This window comes from Balaenoptera borealis (assembly GCF_965194805.1).
Source record: "Balaenoptera borealis genome assembly, chromosome: 8".
Classification (NCBI taxonomy): domain Eukaryota; kingdom Metazoa; phylum Chordata; class Mammalia; order Artiodactyla; family Balaenopteridae; genus Balaenoptera; species Balaenoptera borealis.
Genome location: NC_138865.1, coordinates 79,369,235 through 79,386,796, shown reverse-complemented (window position 1 = coordinate 79,386,796; position 17,562 = coordinate 79,369,235). Strand labels below are relative to the sequence as shown.

The following is a 17,562-nucleotide window of genomic DNA, read 5'->3' as shown; positions in this document are numbered from 1 at the left end:
ATCAAAGGTAATTTCTCATGAAATGGAAAATTAAGAATGATAACATCTGACAGAATTATTGTGAAAGCTATAAATAATCCTTTTTTCCAAGTCACTTAAACATACGTAGAATAACCATTGTTAAATTCTACTAGTACTTGAAGTAAAAATGGAAACAATTGTTGCTTATTCTTTTAAGAAAACTAAATATGGTTGCTTTTTTCTTGATGCACAAGAGTGGGTAGTAAATTTCTCCCCCAAGAATGCTCAGTGGGCTTTTTCATTGCCTTGGGCACCCACAAGTAAGAGTCTTGTGAATTTTTGGCCTTGGAGCACTTCTGGTCTACGAGGTTGTTTCTCACTTACTGTAAAATCTTTGTGTAGCATATTTTGAAAAATGTATAGGAAGTAATATCAAATTAATGTCCAGATGCGCTCCCAGTAGAGAAGAGGATTCAACCCCACTGTAAGAGTCTTAGAGTGGGGGTCTAGGCTGGCGGTATCATCAAGATACTGAGCTGAGGGCCCCCAAAACATTCTGAGCACTCAGGATACACCAAGAAATGTGGCCCAAGGAAAATAAGGCCTGATGAATAGCCTTTCACCCCATCAGAAAGACCTGCAGTCTACAACTTATATGATCAAGGATGAGTTGGCACCAGCCCATGCCCCCTTGGACCACTACAGACACAAGGCAGCTCTAGCTCTTTTCCTATCCCCACCCTCCGCCTGGCCTTCAGAATGGATTGGTTGTTCAGTCAGTCAATCAGTAAGACTTCACTGAGTGTCCTTTATGTGATCAGGATGGTGTCAAGCTCTATCAGAGTTGTACAAAACAGGGAGCTCCGTCGGGTTGACTCTGCCAGGAGGTCGCTAGTTGCTGAACTGCCTCACCTGTGGAGGTCTTTCTTCTTTATCCCTGCTCTATGCTTCATTTCCAGAGGATCACACAGCCAACAAAGATTCTGGCCAAGAGTCAGAGTCTATTCCGGAATATACGGCAGAAGAGGAGCGAGAGGACAACCGGCTGTGGAGGACCGTGGTGATTGGAGAACAGGAGCAGCGGATTGACATGAAGGTCATCGAGCCCTACAGGAGAGTCATTTCTCATGGAGGTAGCTGCGCTCTGCAAACCTGGGAAGCAGGGAGCGGGGCGGCCACATAGTTTTTATAAGAAAACAAAACTAGGGTTCTCTGCAGCATGACGTCCCAAGACCCTATTAGGCAGTCAACGTTCAGGGCACTGTAGAGCTGAGCGTATTATTGCATACTCAGTTCAGTGAACACTGGAAAGCTTACTATGCAAAAGTAACTTTCCAATGTGAAAAATGCCTTTTGCACTGCATACCTGATAGCTATCATCTTTGGTGCAAATTTCTTGAAAGCCATAGTTGTCCAATTTAATAGTGTCTGTTTGGAATTCATATGGGTCAGTTGCAGGGTTTAACTGAATTGTTTTCAAGTCTGTTTTCTACATGGCCTGCAGTAAGAGGCGCTTTTAATTCCAGACCAATCTTTGGAATCCTCTTCAGAAGCTTTAGGAAATCTTTTTAGACTTAGCCTCGTCCTTTTTTTCTCCCTAGTTGAAGTTTGCTTTTCTATAAACTCCATTACATCTATGCCTGACAACAGCCCACTCCAGCCAAGATCTCCACCCGCTTCGTAAGGGACAAGGGAGAGAAAAGGCTCTGTTTTGTATTTTCACTGCTTTCTTGGAGCTCCAGGAGCCTTGATTAATTTGGGACTCACAAAAAATCACATGAGCACAAGTGACACACGGAACATTGTCAACTTCAGAATCCATAAATGGCTTTTTGGCTTTTTCTGCTGCATGCACAACTTCCCTGCAGTCCTGATGCCCCACCCTAACCACTCAGCTCTTCCAGGAAAAGTGTAAGCTGACAAGGCAATTGTGCTGTCTTCCTTATCGAGGACAGGGAAATAAGTGTCTTGGCGCTGCATTAAACCCAGAGCTTTGGTTTTCTAACAAGCAGAAGAATGTTTTGCCTTTTCCCTCCAACTTCCCTTCACCACAGATTTTCCACTTTCTGCCCCATGCATTGCTACCTCCATGGAAGTTATCAGGACCCCCCAGGGCCCCCACCCATGGTAGTGAAGGAAAATGCCCATAGGTGTCCCCGGCCCTGACCTTCCTTTTTCACCATTTGCCCTGAAATGGTAATATGGCCCAGTGATAGCTCCTCTAAGGGAGACTTTTCCCACAGCCCTTTGGAATGAGAGCAGGCCTAATCTTGCTGAAAATGACAGACAGCTGGCCATAGAGACAGTCCTGTTGTTCTTCTAATGAAAACCACCATCTAAACATCATCCAGATCTTCCCAGAAGGTCATATCTCCTTTGCACCACCCATCAGGTATTTTTGGTTTGTTTGCTTTTTAGAAAAAAAAACAAAACAAAAACGACTATAAAATAGCCTATGCTCATTCTAAAAAGTACAAGATATATAGAAAAGTCTGTCAAAGTCTGTCATGCAGTGACTGTCCCTGTACATTTTTACCATTCAGGTCATAAATTAGAAGTCCCTTTGTTGTGAAGAAGGCAGGCTCACGGCTTCACTGTTATTATAAGGCCAAGTTATCCCTTATTACCCCAGCAGACTCACCTGCTTATTCTTTCATCCACAGTGGAGTTAGGTGGGTTGGATGGGTGGGTTGAGCCCATGGTTCTGTTGCCTGAATCAGGAGAGGGTGATTTTCATCAGCACACCTGGGTCAAAAAAAAGCCACTGCTTCCGCCTGTCACATTCTTTGTGAAAACACCTGATATCTCAGGGATAACCTGGTTTGCTGTGCCCTCCATCCCTACCACCTCCTCCCCTTGGCATCTGCTCCTCTCCTTTCTGTGTTGTCAGCTCATTTTTTGTAACTGTCTGGTTTGTTGGAGAGAGAAGGCCACCTTTCCTCTCCCTGGCTCTGCCTTGGCCTTCTCCAGGTGCCAGCTTGCATGAGTGTGCCTCTGGCTGCACCCACCGGAATGTTAGGGAGATGCCACCTCTTCCTACGCCCTGACCAGCTTTTGTGCTCTGGAGGTAAAGACAGTTCACATGTTACTTCTGAATTTGCCAAAGCTTTGTCTGCTGTCTTAGAAGCTCATACCACTTTCTCAGACCTTAATGATCTGAGAAAGTCACACTCCCTAGTTACCGGTCCATTGAGTTTGTCTTCCTGGCTTCTGATGAGCATTTGAAAAAGCAGCACTCCAGAGTGAACAGAGATGTTGTTTTGGTGTCTTGCATTTTGCTGTGAGGAAGTTATCCCACTCAGGCCAGTAGGGAAGTGCCAGCTGTTCAGTGCTCTGGGCAGCACGACTGCAAGATGGGGGTGGTTAAAAGCGCTCCTTAAGTTTGCTGCAAGAGTGTCCACACCAGCTGGGAACATCTGTGTGTGAGAGCAGTATTTGAACAAATATTTCAGCCTTCAGCTTTAGTGACCTCCACATGAGCTATGGCCAGAGGCCCTGTACACAATGTAGAAGAAAAGGGTTCAAGACCCGTCTTGGCCACTGATTAGTCTGTGATCTTGGTACATCACTTAACTCCCCTGGGCCTCAGTTACTTCATCAGTCAAGAAAGGATGATCTCAAAGCCATGTCACCTCCTATGAGCCCATGAGTATTATCCCTGCCATCTGCTTAAAAAAGCAAAGAAAAAAAAGCAAAGTAGAAAAGCAAAGAAAAAGAAGTCTGGGTGGTTTGGATTAGCCAACAGTGAGGGGTCACTTTGAGGCCACAACTGGCATTTTTGAGCCTGAAGCAGAGAACACAATTAAATAACCAAGGGCAGTCACGCCAAAGCATTGTAACGAGGCATTTCCTGTCTTGTGTTTTTACTTCTCTTATTTCATTATAGGAGACTCAGGTAACCTTCTCTGCAGTGTTGCTGGACAAATGATCCTGGAAAGGATGAGAAGAGTTGCAGGCTGGTGTGTGTGTGTGTATGTTTTGGTTGCGACTGTGGTATCTTTCCTTCTCTCTCCATTCCATTTGCTGGCCAGCAAACTTGTGTTACGTCCCTTTCATGCCTCTCTGTTCTGCCTCAGGTAAGGTTTGCATCGTTGCTTCTGAGGGTCTCAGGAGACACCACGGTGGGATAGCTCATGCATCTCAGCGCACACACCCTGAATTCACCTCACCGTTACTGAGAAGAGAGTCTGATAAAATACATGTGTTAAAAGGCGAAACTTCACGTGAACTCTGCGTTTGCTGACAGGCAACTTCACTTGAGTCAGCTGCATATTTAGCGTAGAAATTGGGTTAGCTGACCCCCTTGGAGACATTGGCGAGGAACAAAATGCAAATGGTCCTGTTCATTTACGTTATTACACTTTGCCAGCAATTGCTATCTGGAATAGCTCCAAAGCCTGACAATGACAGCACCTGCTCTTGATTTAGAAGAAAACTTGCATGAGGAAATCATTTTCTCTTTCCTTCCTTACATGCTACATCTCCTCCTCTCCTCCTCTTTCTTTTGCCTCTTCGTCCCTTCCTACAAATCCTCTGCCCCAAAATGCAAAATCCATCATCATTTGTCAATTGCAGTGATTTTTATAGAAAGAGACAATCCCAGCTTAGCTTAGTCATTGATCAGGAAGTGGTAAGTTGACCGTTGAATATTCCTTTGGTTAAATATACCCAAGCCAACGTTGATACTACAACATGCCAGGGACAGACAGCAGTAACACAAACAGCTGAATTGCCATTTAGGATGACTTCTGAAGTACTGTTTATAAACCTCAGTCTTTCCTTTAAAAAACGACAACAACGTATTCTTAGAAATTCTCCAGAAATAGAAAAAGAAATCAAAGTAACTGAGCCTCATGATCTTGCAATTATCCTAACACCCTGGAGTCAGACAGCTACATTTAGAAAGATGCTTTTGAAAGGATGCTTTTATAAAATTTTTTATTTTTTTAATCTAATTTTTATTAGATATTAGTGTATCGCTGATTTGCAATGTTGTGTTAGTTTCAGGGGTGATGTGTTAGTTTCAGCATGATTCAGCTGTACATATACATATATCCATTCTTTTTCAGATTCTTTTCCCATATAGGTTATTACAGAATATAGAGTAGAGTTCCCTGTGCTATACAGTAGGTCCTTGTTGATGACCTATTTTATGTATGGTAGTGTGTATGTGTTAACCCCAAACTCCTAATTTTATCGCCCCCCTCCCCATTTCCCCTCTGGAAACCATAAGTTTGTTTTCAAAGTTTGTGATTCTGTTTCTGTTATGTAAATAACTTCGTTTGTATCATTTTTTTATATTCCATATATAAGTGATATAATACTTGTCTTTCTCTGTCTCTGTCTTTCTCTTCACTTAGTATGATAATCTCTAGGGCTATCCATGTTGCTGCAAATCGCATTACTTCATTCCTTTTTATGGCTGAGTAACATTCCATTGTATATATGTACCACATCTTCTTTATCCGTTCCTCTGTCGATGGACATTTAGATTGTTTTCATGTCTTGGCTATTGTAAATACTGCTGCAGTGAACATTGGGATGAATGCATCTTTTCAAATTATGGTTTCCTCTGGATATATGCCCAGGAATGGGATTGCTGGGTCATATGGTAGTTCAATTTTTAGTTTTTTAAGGAACCTGCATACTGTTCTCCATAGTGGCTATATCAAATTACATTTCCACCAACAGTGTAGAAGGGCTCCCTTTTCTCCGCATGCTCTCCAGCATTTATTATAGACTTTCTGATGATACCCATTCTGACCAGTGTGAGGTGATACCTCATTGTAGTTTTGATTTGCATTTCTCTAATAATTAGCTTTGTTGAACATCTTTTCATGTGCTTTTTGGCCATCTGTATATCTTCTTTGGAGAAATGTCTATTTAGAGCTTCTGCCCATTTTTTGATTGGATTGTTTGTTTATTTGATATTGAGCTGCATGAGCTGTTTGTATAGTTTGGGGATTAATCCCTTGTCAGTCACTTCATATGCAAATATATTCTCCCATTCTGTGGGTTGTGGTTTCATTTTGTTTATGGTTTCCTTTGCTGTGCAAAAGCTTGTTAAGTTTGATTAGGTCCCATTTGCTTATTTTTGTTTTTATTTTCATTACTCTAGGAGGTGGATCCAAAAAGATACTGCTACGGTTTATGTCAAAGAGTGTTCTGCCTATGTTTTCCTCTAAGAGTGTTATAGTATCTGGTCTTACATTTAGGTCTTTAATCTATTTTGTGTATGGTGTTAGAGAATGTTCTAGTTTCATTCTTTTATATGTAGCTGTCTGGTTTTCCCAGCACCACTATTGAAAAGACTGTCTTTTCTCCATTGTATATTCTTGCCTCCTTTGTTGTAGATTAATTGATCATAGGTGTGTGGGTTTATTTCTGGGCTTTCTGTCCTGTTCCATTGATTTATATTTCTGTTTTCATGTCAGTACCATACTGCTTTGATTCTGTAGCTCTGTAGTGTAGTCTGAAGCCAGGGAGCCTGATTCCTCCAGCTTCATTTTTCTTTCTCAGGATTGCTTTAGCTATTTGAGGTCTTTTTTGTTTCCATACAAATTAAAAAATTTTTTTCTCTACTTCTGTGAAAAATGCCCTTGGTAATTTGATAGGGATAGCACTGAATCTGTAGATTGCCTTGGGTAATATAGTCATTTTGACAATATTGATTCTTCCAATCCAAGAACATGGTATATCTTTCCATCTGTTTGTGTCATCTTCAGTGTCTTTCATCAGCGTCTTACAATTTTCAAAGTACAGGTCTTTTGCCTCCGTAGGCAGGTTTATTCCTAGGTATTTTATTATTTTTGATGCGATGGTAAGTGGAATTATTTCTTGAATTTCTCTTTCTGATCTTTCATTGCTAGTGTATAGAAATGTAACAGATTTCTGTGTATTAATTTTGTATCCTGCAACCTTACCAGATTCATTGATGAGCCCTAGTAGTTTTCTGGCAGCATATTTAGGATTTTCTATGTATAGTATCATGTCATCTGCAAACAGTGACCGTTTTACTTCTTCTTTTCCAATTTGGATTCCTCTTATTTCATTTTCTTCTCTGACTGCCATGGCTAGGACTTCCAAAACTATGTTGAGTAAGAGTGGCAAGAGTGGACATCCTTGTCTTGTTCCTGATCTTAGAGGAAATGCTTTCAGCTTTTCACCATTGAGTATGATGTTGACTGTGGTTTTTCATATATAGCCTTTATTATGTTGAGGTGGGTTCCCTCTATGCTCACTTTCTGGAGAGTTTTTATCATAAATGGGTGTTGAATTTTGTCAAAAGCTTTTTCTGCATCTATTGAGAGGATCATATGGTTTTTATTATTCAGTTTGTTAATGTGGTGTATCACACTGATTTACTTGTGTATATTGAAAACTCCTTGCATGCCTGGGATAAATCCCACTTGATCATGGTGTATGATCCTTAATGTATTGTTGGATTCGGTTTGCTAGTATTTTGTTGAGGATTTTTGCATCTATGTTCATCAATGATATTGGCCGGTAATTTTCTTTTTTTCTGGTATCTTTGTCTGGTATGATGGTGGCCTCATAGAATGAGCTTGGGACTGTTCCTTCCTCTTTGACTTTTTTGGAAGAGTTTCAAAAGAATAGGTGTTAACTCTTCTGTAAATGTTTGATAGAATTCGCCTGTGAAGCCTTCTAGTCCTGGACTTTTGTTTGTTGGGCATTTTTAAATCACAGTTTCAATTTCAGTGCTTGTGACTGGTCTGTTCATATTTTCTACTTCTTCCTGATTCAGTCTTAGGAGATAGTACCTTTCTAAGAATTTGTCCATTTCTTCCAGGTTGTCCAATTTCTTGGCATACAGTTGCTTGTAGTAGTCTCTTATGTTCCTTTGTATTTCTGTGGTGTCAGTTGTAACTTCTTTTTCATTTCTAATTTTATTGATTTGAGTCCTCTCCCTTTTTTTCCTCATGAGTCTGGCTAAAGGCTTATCAATTTTGTTTGTCTTCTCAAAGAACCAGCTTTTAGTTTCATTCATCTTTGCTATTGTTTTCTTCTTCTCTATTTCATTTATTTCTGCACTGATCTTTACGATTTCTTTCCTTCTGCTAACTTAGGGGTTTTTTTGGTTCTTCTTTCTCTAGTTGCTTTAGGTATAAGGTTAGGTTGTTTGAGACTCTTCTTGTTTCCTGAGGTAAGACTATATTGCTATAAACTTCCCTCTTAGAACTGCTTTTGCTGCATCCCATAGGTTTTGGATCATTGTGTTTTCATTTTCATTTGTCACTAGGTTTTTGATTTCCTCTGATTTCTTCAGTCATCCATTGGTCATTTAATAACATATGTTTAGCCACCACGTGTTTGGTTTTTTTTTTTTTTTTTTTTTTTTTTTACAGTTTTTTCCTTGTAGTTTATTTCTAATATCATAGCATTGTGGTCAGAGAAGATGCTTGATATGATTTCCATTCCCTCAAATTTACTGAGGCTTGATTTGTGACCCAAGATGTAATCTATCCTGGAGAATGTTCCATGTGCACATGAGAAGACTGTGTATCCTGCTGCTTTTGGATGGAATATTCTATAAATATCAATTAAGTCCATCTGATCTAATGTGTCATTTAAGGCCTGTGTTTCCTTATTGATTTTCTATCTGGATGATCTGTCCATTGATGTAAGAGGGGTGTTAAAGTCCCCCATTATTATTATTATTTTTAACATCTTTATTGGAGTATAATTGCTTTACAGTGGTGTGTTAGTTTCTGCTTTATAAAAAAGTGAATCAGCTATACATATATCCCCATCTCTCTTCCCTCTTGCATCTCCCTCCCTCCCACCAAGTCTCCCATTATTATTGTGCTACAGTCGATTTCTCCTTTTAGGAGAAATGGCTGTTAGCATTTGCCTTATATACTAAGGCACTCCTACATTGGATTTGTTTATGTATTTACAATTTTTATATCTTCTTCTTGGATTGATCCCTTGATCATTATGTAGTGTCCTTCTTTCTCTCTTGTAACATTCTTTATTTTAAAGTCTATTTTGTCTGATATCAGTATTGCTGCTCCAGCTTTCTTTCGATTTCCATTTGCATGGAATACCTTTTTCCATCCCCTCACTTTCAGTCTGTATGTGTCCTTAGATCTGAAGTGGGTGTGTTGTAGACAGAATATATACGGGTCTTGTTTTTGTATCCATTCAGCCAGTCTGTGTCTTTTGGTTGGAACATTTAATCCATTTACATTTAAGGTAATTATTGATATGTAAGTTCTTATTGCCATCTTGTTAAATTGTTTTGGATTTGCTTTTGTAGGTCTTTTTTCTTCCCTCCCTCTTTTGTTCTCATCTATTTTGATTTGATGACTATCTTTAGTGTTGTGTTTGGATTGCTTTTTCTTTTTTTTGTGTTAACCTATTGTAGATTTTTGATTTGCAGTTACCATAAGGTTTCGATATAGCAGTCTATATATATACAAGATTGTTTAAAGTTGCTAGTCTCTTAATTTCAAATGCATTTCCAATATCCTGCATTTGTACTCTCCTCTTCTCACGATTGCTGGTTTTTCATCGTGTGGATGATTTCCTACCTTTACTGTATGTTTGCTTTTTACCGGTGAGCTTTCCTGTTTGTAATTTTCTTGTTTCTAGTTGTGGCCTTTTCTTTTTTGCTGAGAGAAGTTCCTTTAGCATTTGTTGTAAAGCTGGTTTGGTGGTGCTGAATTCTCTTAGCTTTTGGTTGTCTGTAAAGCTTTTGATTTCTCTGTCAGATCTCAATGAGAGCCTTGCTGGGTAGAGTATTCTTGGTTGTAGGTTTTTCCCTTTCATCACTTTAAGTATATCATGCCACCCCCTTCTAGACTGCAGAGTTTCTGCTGAAAGTTCAGCTGATAACCTTATGGGGATTCCCTTGTATGTTATTTGTTGCTTTTCCCTTGTTGCTTTTAATATTTTTTCTTTGTCTTTAATTTTTGTCAATTTGATTATTGTGTGTCTTGGTGTGTTCCTTCTTAGATTTCTCCTGTATGGGGCTCTGCACTTCCTGGACTTGAGTGTTTCCTTTTTCATGTTAGGGAAGTTTTTGGCTATTATCTCTTCAAATATTTTCTCAGGCCCTTTCTCTCACTCTTCTCCTTCTGGGATCCCTATAATGTGAATGTTGGTGCGTTTAATGTTGTCCCAGAGGTCTCTTAGACTGTCCTCATTTCCATGGCAGTGATTTTCCACCATTCTGTCTTCCAGCTCACTTATTTGCTCTTCTGCCTCATTTATTCTGCTACTGATTCCTTCTGGCATATTTTTCACTTCACTTATTGTATTGTCCATCTCTGTTTGTTCTTTAAAGCTTCTAGCTCTTTATTAAACATTTCTTGTATCCTCTCAGTCTGTGCCTCCATTCTTTTTCTGAGATCTTGGATCATCTTTACTATCACTACTCTGAATTCTTTTTTGGGTAGATTGCCTTTTTCCACTTCACTTAGTTGTTCTTCTGGGGTTTTATCTTGTTCCTTCATCTGGAACATATTTCTTTGCCATCTCATTTTGTCTAACTTTCTGTGTTTGTGGTCTCCGTTCCTCCAGCTGCAGGACTGTAATTCTTCTTGGTTCTGGTGTCTACCCCCGGTGGGTGAGGTTGGTCCAGGGGCTTGTGCACACTTGCTGATGGGAGGGACTGGTGCCTGCCCACTGGTGGGTGGAGCTGGGTCTTGTCCCTCTCATGGGCAGGGCCAGGTTAAGCGGTATATAAATATAGGCAGCTGTTGGCTCAGGATGACTTTAGGCAGCCTGTCTGCTGATGGGTGGGGCTCTGTTCCCACCCTGTTGGTTGTTTGGCCTGAGGTGTCCCAGCACTGGAGCCTGCAGGTTGTTGGGTGGGGCCAGGTCTCGGTGCCAAACTGGCGACCTCCAGGCGAGCTCACGGCAATGGGTATTCCCTGGGGTGTCCACCACCAGTGTCCTTGCCCCCACAGTGAGCCACCGCCAATCCCCTCTCCCCAGGAGACCCTCCAAGATGCGCAGGTAGGTCTAGCCCAGGCTCCTGTGGAGTCACTGCTCTGCCCTGGGCCCCAGTGCACATTAAACCTTGTGTGTGCCCTCCAAGAGTGGAGTCTCTGTTTCCCCCAGTCCTGTGGAGCTGCTGTGCTAAAGCCCCACTGGCCTTCAAAGCGCCAAATGCCTGAGGGATCCTCTGCCCAACGCCAGGCCCCCAGGCTGGGGAGCCTGATGTGGGGCTCAGAACTCTCACTCCTGTGGGAGAAGCTCTGTGATATAATTATTTTCCAGTGAGGGATTTGATTATGTCGTGAAAGATCCCCTCCTACCATCTCATTGTGGCTTCCTCTTTGTCTTTGGGTGTATATCTTTTTTTGTTAGGGTCGAGTCTTTTTTGTCAATGGTTGTTCAGCAGTTAGTTGTGATTTTGGTGTTTTCGTGTGAGGAGGTGAGCTTAAGTCCTTCTACTCTGCCATCTTGTCTCTGCCTTTCCTGGTGTCTCTCAGAATACTTTTGTACTTGTTTTTAAGAGGGATTCATTACACCTACTTTTTTCTTTTAATGAACTCTGTCTTTTTCATTGTGCTGAGCCTGAACTGCATATTTTTGTGGTGTTAGGGTGGCTTAGTGACACTAATCCTACCCTTTGTGGATTTCTATTCAGTTATGGCTCTTCCTAAATGAAACTGTTTATGGAACAAACACTTCTTATATTAAAATATATCTCCTTCTGCCGTTTTCCTTCATACCACATTCTAAAAAAAAAGTTAGTAAATACCTACATTTCAGAAAAGATGGGACTAAAGCAAAAAATCCAGAGGGAAGCTACTGCAATCCTGTTTTGCAAATATGTGTTGCATCAGGTATATACTTATGTAGGTAGCATCTTCTAAGATATGTAGCATAAACATTGTCTACAGCAACCTCAAATTAGTAATATACGCAAACCCATAATTTGATGTATTTGTAGTTGGTATCACTTTCTTCCCCCACCTCTTTTGTGGTAGAGTCATACTCTATCCTTGTAGAGAACATCTTATTAAACTGCTTTTCAAGAGTTAAGCCCATCCAAATCTATATCCAGCCAGTATTTTACTGCCTTGTAATCACCAGAGGGGTATTTAGAGTTCTGAAAAAAATGAAACACACTGAGTTCTGATCAGGCTTGAGGGTGTGTCCTGTCCTCCTACTCAAAGCTTTGAGGGAATCTCTTTAATGTTTCTGAAGTCCAGAACTATATGACACAAATCACAAATGTTTAAAAATGGATATTAAAAAATAAAAATATACTACATTGAGATTCCAGAGACAAACCTGTGGAGACCTGACCAACCCTTGCCACGAATTTCGAAGATGGGCTTTCAGGGAACACAGGCTTGCTACAACTAGGATGAACTAAAGAGGATCAAAGAGAACCTCTTTCTTAGCCATTAAAAGAAAGAGTGTTATATAGATTAGCTTTTTTATTATATAAATTAGAAGCCCTTAAGTCAAAAAGTGTTGCCCCACCATCCTTTGATAAGTTGAATACTTCTAACACACTTATGACTATGTACAACACATATAATCATCCATGATACATGGACACCCTATATATGCAAATATATTCACACTATTTAAGAATCTATATAACTTACATCTTAGCCACTGAAAGATAATTATATGTGTATATACTTATAGAAGTATAGTCTATATAATACTCATTTAAAGATGTACCTAATACATCCACATACACACTCTTGCCAAGGCTTCCAGATTTATCCTTTAGGTTAAATATTATCTTGTTAAGAGCTTTCAGTTGGTTACAAATGTCTTTTTGTTTCTCCTCTAGGATACTACGGGGATGGCCTAAATGCCATCATTGTGTTTGCTGCCTGTTTTCTGCCAGACAGCAGTCGGGCGGATTACCACTATGTCATGGAAAATCTTTTCCTGTGAGTGATATTTACAACAAAATGTTTTCAGTTAATGTCTGTGGGCATGCGATGGCAGATAGAGCATCTTTAATAAAAGGAAATAGATGATGTAGACTATTCTAAGCCTTTGATTAAAAGTTGATGAAATCTGTGTCAAGGAAAATTGCTCAAGAGACCAAAAGCTTTAGAGGAGCTGTTTTGTCTGTAGAATGAATTGAAAACAAAATGAACACAGTCTGGTCTGCATTTTAGAATTCTGTAACATTTCCTTTGGGTGAAGTATTATTTTTGTTCTCTGATAACATGTTCTTAGCCAACTGATGATAACCTGACTTCATTTATATCTGCCTTTATTTAATCTGACTTGCCCTTAGTATATAATAACATTGCTGACATTTTTGAAAGTCAGGTTTCTAACCTACACATTTTTCAAGTGTACCTGCATTAAAAAAAAAAAAATGAAAAAAAGATAACTGCAAATAAATGAGTAATACTCTCAAAGAAGTGGTCTTAGGTAACTGCATTCTTCTCAAGCTGAAGAGGGAATATGTGCAACCATTCTTAAATGTCATGCACCCTGTAATTTAAATGTTATATAATTATGGTGAAATAAGATGAACTCTTTCATGTGGGAACTGAAAATACTTATCTTTCTTCCTGTGATCAGATATGTAATAAGTACATTAGAGTTGATGGTAGCTGAAGACTATATGATTGTGTACTTGAATGGTGCAACCCCAAGACGGAAGATGCCAGGGCTAGGCTGGATGAAGAAATGCTACCAGATGATTGACAGACGGTATGTGGCTCCATTATCTAATCACTATTTTGACTTCCTCAGTGACTCCCATCTTCAGTGACCTTTTAATTTACCAAAGATGCAATCACAATTTAGGAACATTGAATTAATGCTGATTTGAGGTAATAAATTATAAAAATATTAATGTGTCACTTGATGCCCCAAATTTGAAATAAAGCAGATCTTCCCCAGATTTTGTTAAGTGTTGTAATCTCAAACTTGGCAACAAGTATTTTAAAGTACTCATATGCTATTGCCATATGGAGGTGCAATTTGAGCTGATAAGCCAAAGTCCATGATTCTTTACTAGTATCATGTAACCTTGCGGCCATTGTTGTGCACTAGGACTGTTGTGACTTAGGCAACCCTAGTGCTCTTATTTCAACATTCGCTGTTAATTCTGGCCCATATGGTGCCTTTGTGTGCCCCTTCCTCAAGATACGTCACTTCCATCCATACTGGTTTTATTAGAACCAAACACGTTATTGCCATCTACAGGAAAATTGTCATAATAAGCATACAAATTTATGATGTCTTCCATATGTGTGGCTTCCCCTCAGATGTGGCTCTCTGTAAAGCAACATGTGAGTGTCCTGTTATAGTAACTAAAATCCATTAATCATCTAAACATACATAAAGTAGCATTGCTAATGCTGAAAAATATGCCTGAATGTACAAAACGTTAAAATGATTATCTGAAGGCCAAACAACCACATGATATACTGTTACCATTTTCATTTTACAGAAGAAGAAACCCAGGCTCAGTAGAACAAATTGGCTAAGTTGCTAGTAAGAGTGTATTCATTTCAAAATAGTAAAAATAATGCTGACAAAAATGAAAAACATTGTTAAACAAAAACATGCCATATGGTTATAGATTTATGCACTCCAAGAATACAAAAATTCTATTTTACATTTATTCTTATGGGAAAATGAGGTTTGAATTATGCATGTTTCAAATTATATCTCAAAAGGCATTCGTTTTATTGATCATGGCATTCTATACCTTCCTACCAGATAACAGTAACTTACACAGAATTCCCTAATATCATATATATATTCTTATTTGGGGATATACTTTCTGTTTTAACTCCCACTCAAAATAGGTTATGAGTAATTTTTTTTTTTTTTTTTTTCACAATAGGTTGCGGAAGAACTTAAAATCATTCATCATTGTTCATCCATCTTGGTTCATCAGAACAATCCTTGCAATTACACGACCTTTTATAAGGTATGGTCATTATTATAGTAAAAGTAAACGTACTAGTTTTTAAAAATATGTATTCATTGTCTTCTAAACAAAAATTCATAAACCAAGAGAGTAGGAAAATATGTTTGCCTCTGCCTTTCCTGAAAATATACTTTGGACTACCCAGCAAGAGACTCTAATTAAGAGTGAGCGTATTTTCACAGTGAATATTTTTCCCCCATAATTATAAAACATGACTTTTATACTGCTTGCTGTAAACATAGAAGATAAAATAGTGAGGTTTCTGTGCCATATTACAAAAGGGAACAAATAGTACTTTTAAAGTAATATATGGTATATTGTAGAGAATCAAAGAGGTAGAGTAACATAACAATGGAAAATAAAGACACACCAAGGACAGAAACAGAAGCCAGGTCTTGTCTTAATTGTTCTATTTCTTCTGAACAAATCCCACGTAGGTTACCAAAGGTAGGTAAAGAGTCTGAGAAGCCATTTGGAGAGCTTTGTTTTGATTATCCATAAGGCTTCTTGGTTTAAATTCACTTCAAATCAGTAAATATTTGTTTATCATCTATTCTGTGTTAGATGCTGTATAACCTTACATTTCAGTGATGAAAAGTAAGATATGCCTCTTATATAGTAAGAGTGAGACAGTTAAATGAAAGGGACAGTACAGGTTTTCTAGAGAGCTTTAAAAAAATATAATAAAATAGGGAGGGGCAAGATAGGGGTATGGAATTAAGAGGTACAAACTACTAGGTATAAAATAAATAAGCTACAAGCATATATTATACAGCACAGGGAATATAGCCAACATTTTATAATAACTTCAGTGGAATATAGTCTATAAAAATATGGAATCACTATGTTGTATGCCTGAAACTAATACAATATTGTGAATCAACTATACTTCAGCTAACTAGAACAATGTCTTCCCTAACGTCAGGATACCAATCAGATAAATTGAAATTTTTCCATCTCAAAGTTATTAATGAATCCCTAAGAAAAATTCTGATCACTTCACTTCTGGAGAAAACAATTAAAGGTTAAAATCCTTTACATTTTTTTTTTACATAGATTTTACTGTGCCTTCCAGAGTCCACCTTTTTTGTTCTGTGTTCACTTATTTATTTAGCATTCCCATCCCCTACTTCCAAAAACTGAGCAGTAGCAGGATTCAACCTAGTTTTCCTCTGGCAAAGATTTCTTTACCATACCATGTTATATTACTTTAAAAAATAATGTGAGCTTTTAAGACGTACAAAAAGCCACTTATTTTAAGATTAGCAGAAAATGCTTTGACAGGGGAGTAGGAAGAGCTTATATAAACTTTAATGGGTGAAAAAGCAAACATTAGAATTGATATTGATTCACTGATATTTATTTAATAGTTCAGCTCTTATTATAAAACAAATATATTTCTTCCTGATAAATACTTGTTATGGTAAGAGTATTGAAAACAGATTGTAAGTCAACATTTTTTGAAGGGTGTTTCAAGATAATAATAATAATTACAACAAAAATAATAAACTTATAGCAAGTAGTGTTGTGGTAAATCACATATAATAATGGCCTACCTTTACTGAGTGCTTATATGCATTATTTTATTTAACCCTAATGACAGTCCTCTGAAGGAGGTGCTGCTTACTATTTCTGTTATATAGGAAAAAACCCTGAGGTTCAGTGAGGTCAAATAAATTGTCTGAAGCAGGAGCCAGCAAACCCATTCTGTAAAGGATCAGATATTAAATATTTTAAGTGTTATGGGCCATACAGTCTCAATCACAACCACTCAGCTCTGCCATGGTAGGGTAAAAGCAGCCATAGACAGTATGTAAATAAATAAGTATGGCTGTGTTCCAATAAAACTTGATTTATGAATACTGAAATTGAATTTTCTGAAATCTTTTACATGTCACACAATATTCTTCTTTTTATCATTTTTCAACCATTTAAAAAATGTAAAAACCAGTTGTAGCTCAAGGATGTAAAAAAAAAAAATCATAAGCTGGCTTTGGCCCACAGGCCATGGTTTGCCAACCCCAGGTCTAAGGTAACACAGCCAAGAAATGAAAGATTCAGGCTTTGAACCCAATGTCTGCATAGTTCTAAAGAATTATGTTCATTGTGTTCTACAATTTCATCATGTAAGACCCTCTTTAAATATCCCTCTGTAAATCAGTCTACATCAGTGTCATCAATTTTTTGAACTGAAAAAAAGAGGTCACTAAAATGTATTATAGGTCTTTTCACTGCTAAAGGGTAACACCTATGATAGAGGTATATGGCAAGTTCTTTTTTTCTTTTAATTCATGTATTTTTTAAATTGAAGTATAACTGATTTACAATGTTGTGTTAGTTTCTGGTGTACAGTGAAGTGATTCAGTTTTATATATATATATAAAACTGAATATGAAAAAGAATATATATCATATTTCCATTATGGTTTATTGCAGGATATTGAATATAGTTCCCTGTGTTACACAGTAGGACCTTGTTGTTTATCTATTTTATATATATAGTACTTTGTATCTGCTAATCCCATACTCCTAATTTTTCTCTCCCCCCTCAAATTCCTTTTTTTAAAATGAATTGTTTGTCTGTGTCAAGCGTTGGGTTAGGTGCTGGAGGCTGAGAAATTAAATAGCTCAATTGCTGTCCTCAGGGAGTTCACAGCCTGGCAGCTGACACAGGCAGACTAGAAAACAGTTATAATACAG

At 38.3% G+C, this 17,562-nt stretch overlaps 1 protein-coding gene and 1 long non-coding RNA gene across 8 annotated transcripts in view; one reads left to right on the top strand and one right to left on the bottom strand.

Moving 5' to 3' along the window:
• Positions 1 to 17,562, top strand: part of PRUNE2 (prune homolog 2 with BCH domain) — a 258,877-nt gene that overhangs the window by 224,067 nt on the left and 17,248 nt on the right. For all 7 annotated transcript variants that reach the window (XM_082401314.1, XM_082401312.1, XM_082401309.1 and 4 more), the window contains exons 12-15: positions 921 to 1,094; positions 12,749 to 12,851; positions 13,501 to 13,632; positions 14,777 to 14,863. In XM_082401314.1, the coding sequence (XP_082257440.1) occupies positions 921 to 1,094; positions 12,749 to 12,851; positions 13,501 to 13,632; positions 14,777 to 14,863 (496 nt within the window). The remainder of the gene's footprint in view (positions 1 to 920; positions 1,095 to 12,748; positions 12,852 to 13,500; positions 13,633 to 14,776; positions 14,864 to 17,562) is intronic.
• LOC309633125 overlaps positions 1 to 17,562 on the bottom strand; it is a 130,493-nt gene that overhangs the window by 107,899 nt on the left and 5,032 nt on the right. The window contains exon 3 of the long non-coding RNA XR_014247321.1: positions 2,603 to 2,672. This is a non-coding gene — a long non-coding RNA (uncharacterized lncRNA). The remainder of the gene's footprint in view (positions 1 to 2,602; positions 2,673 to 17,562) is intronic.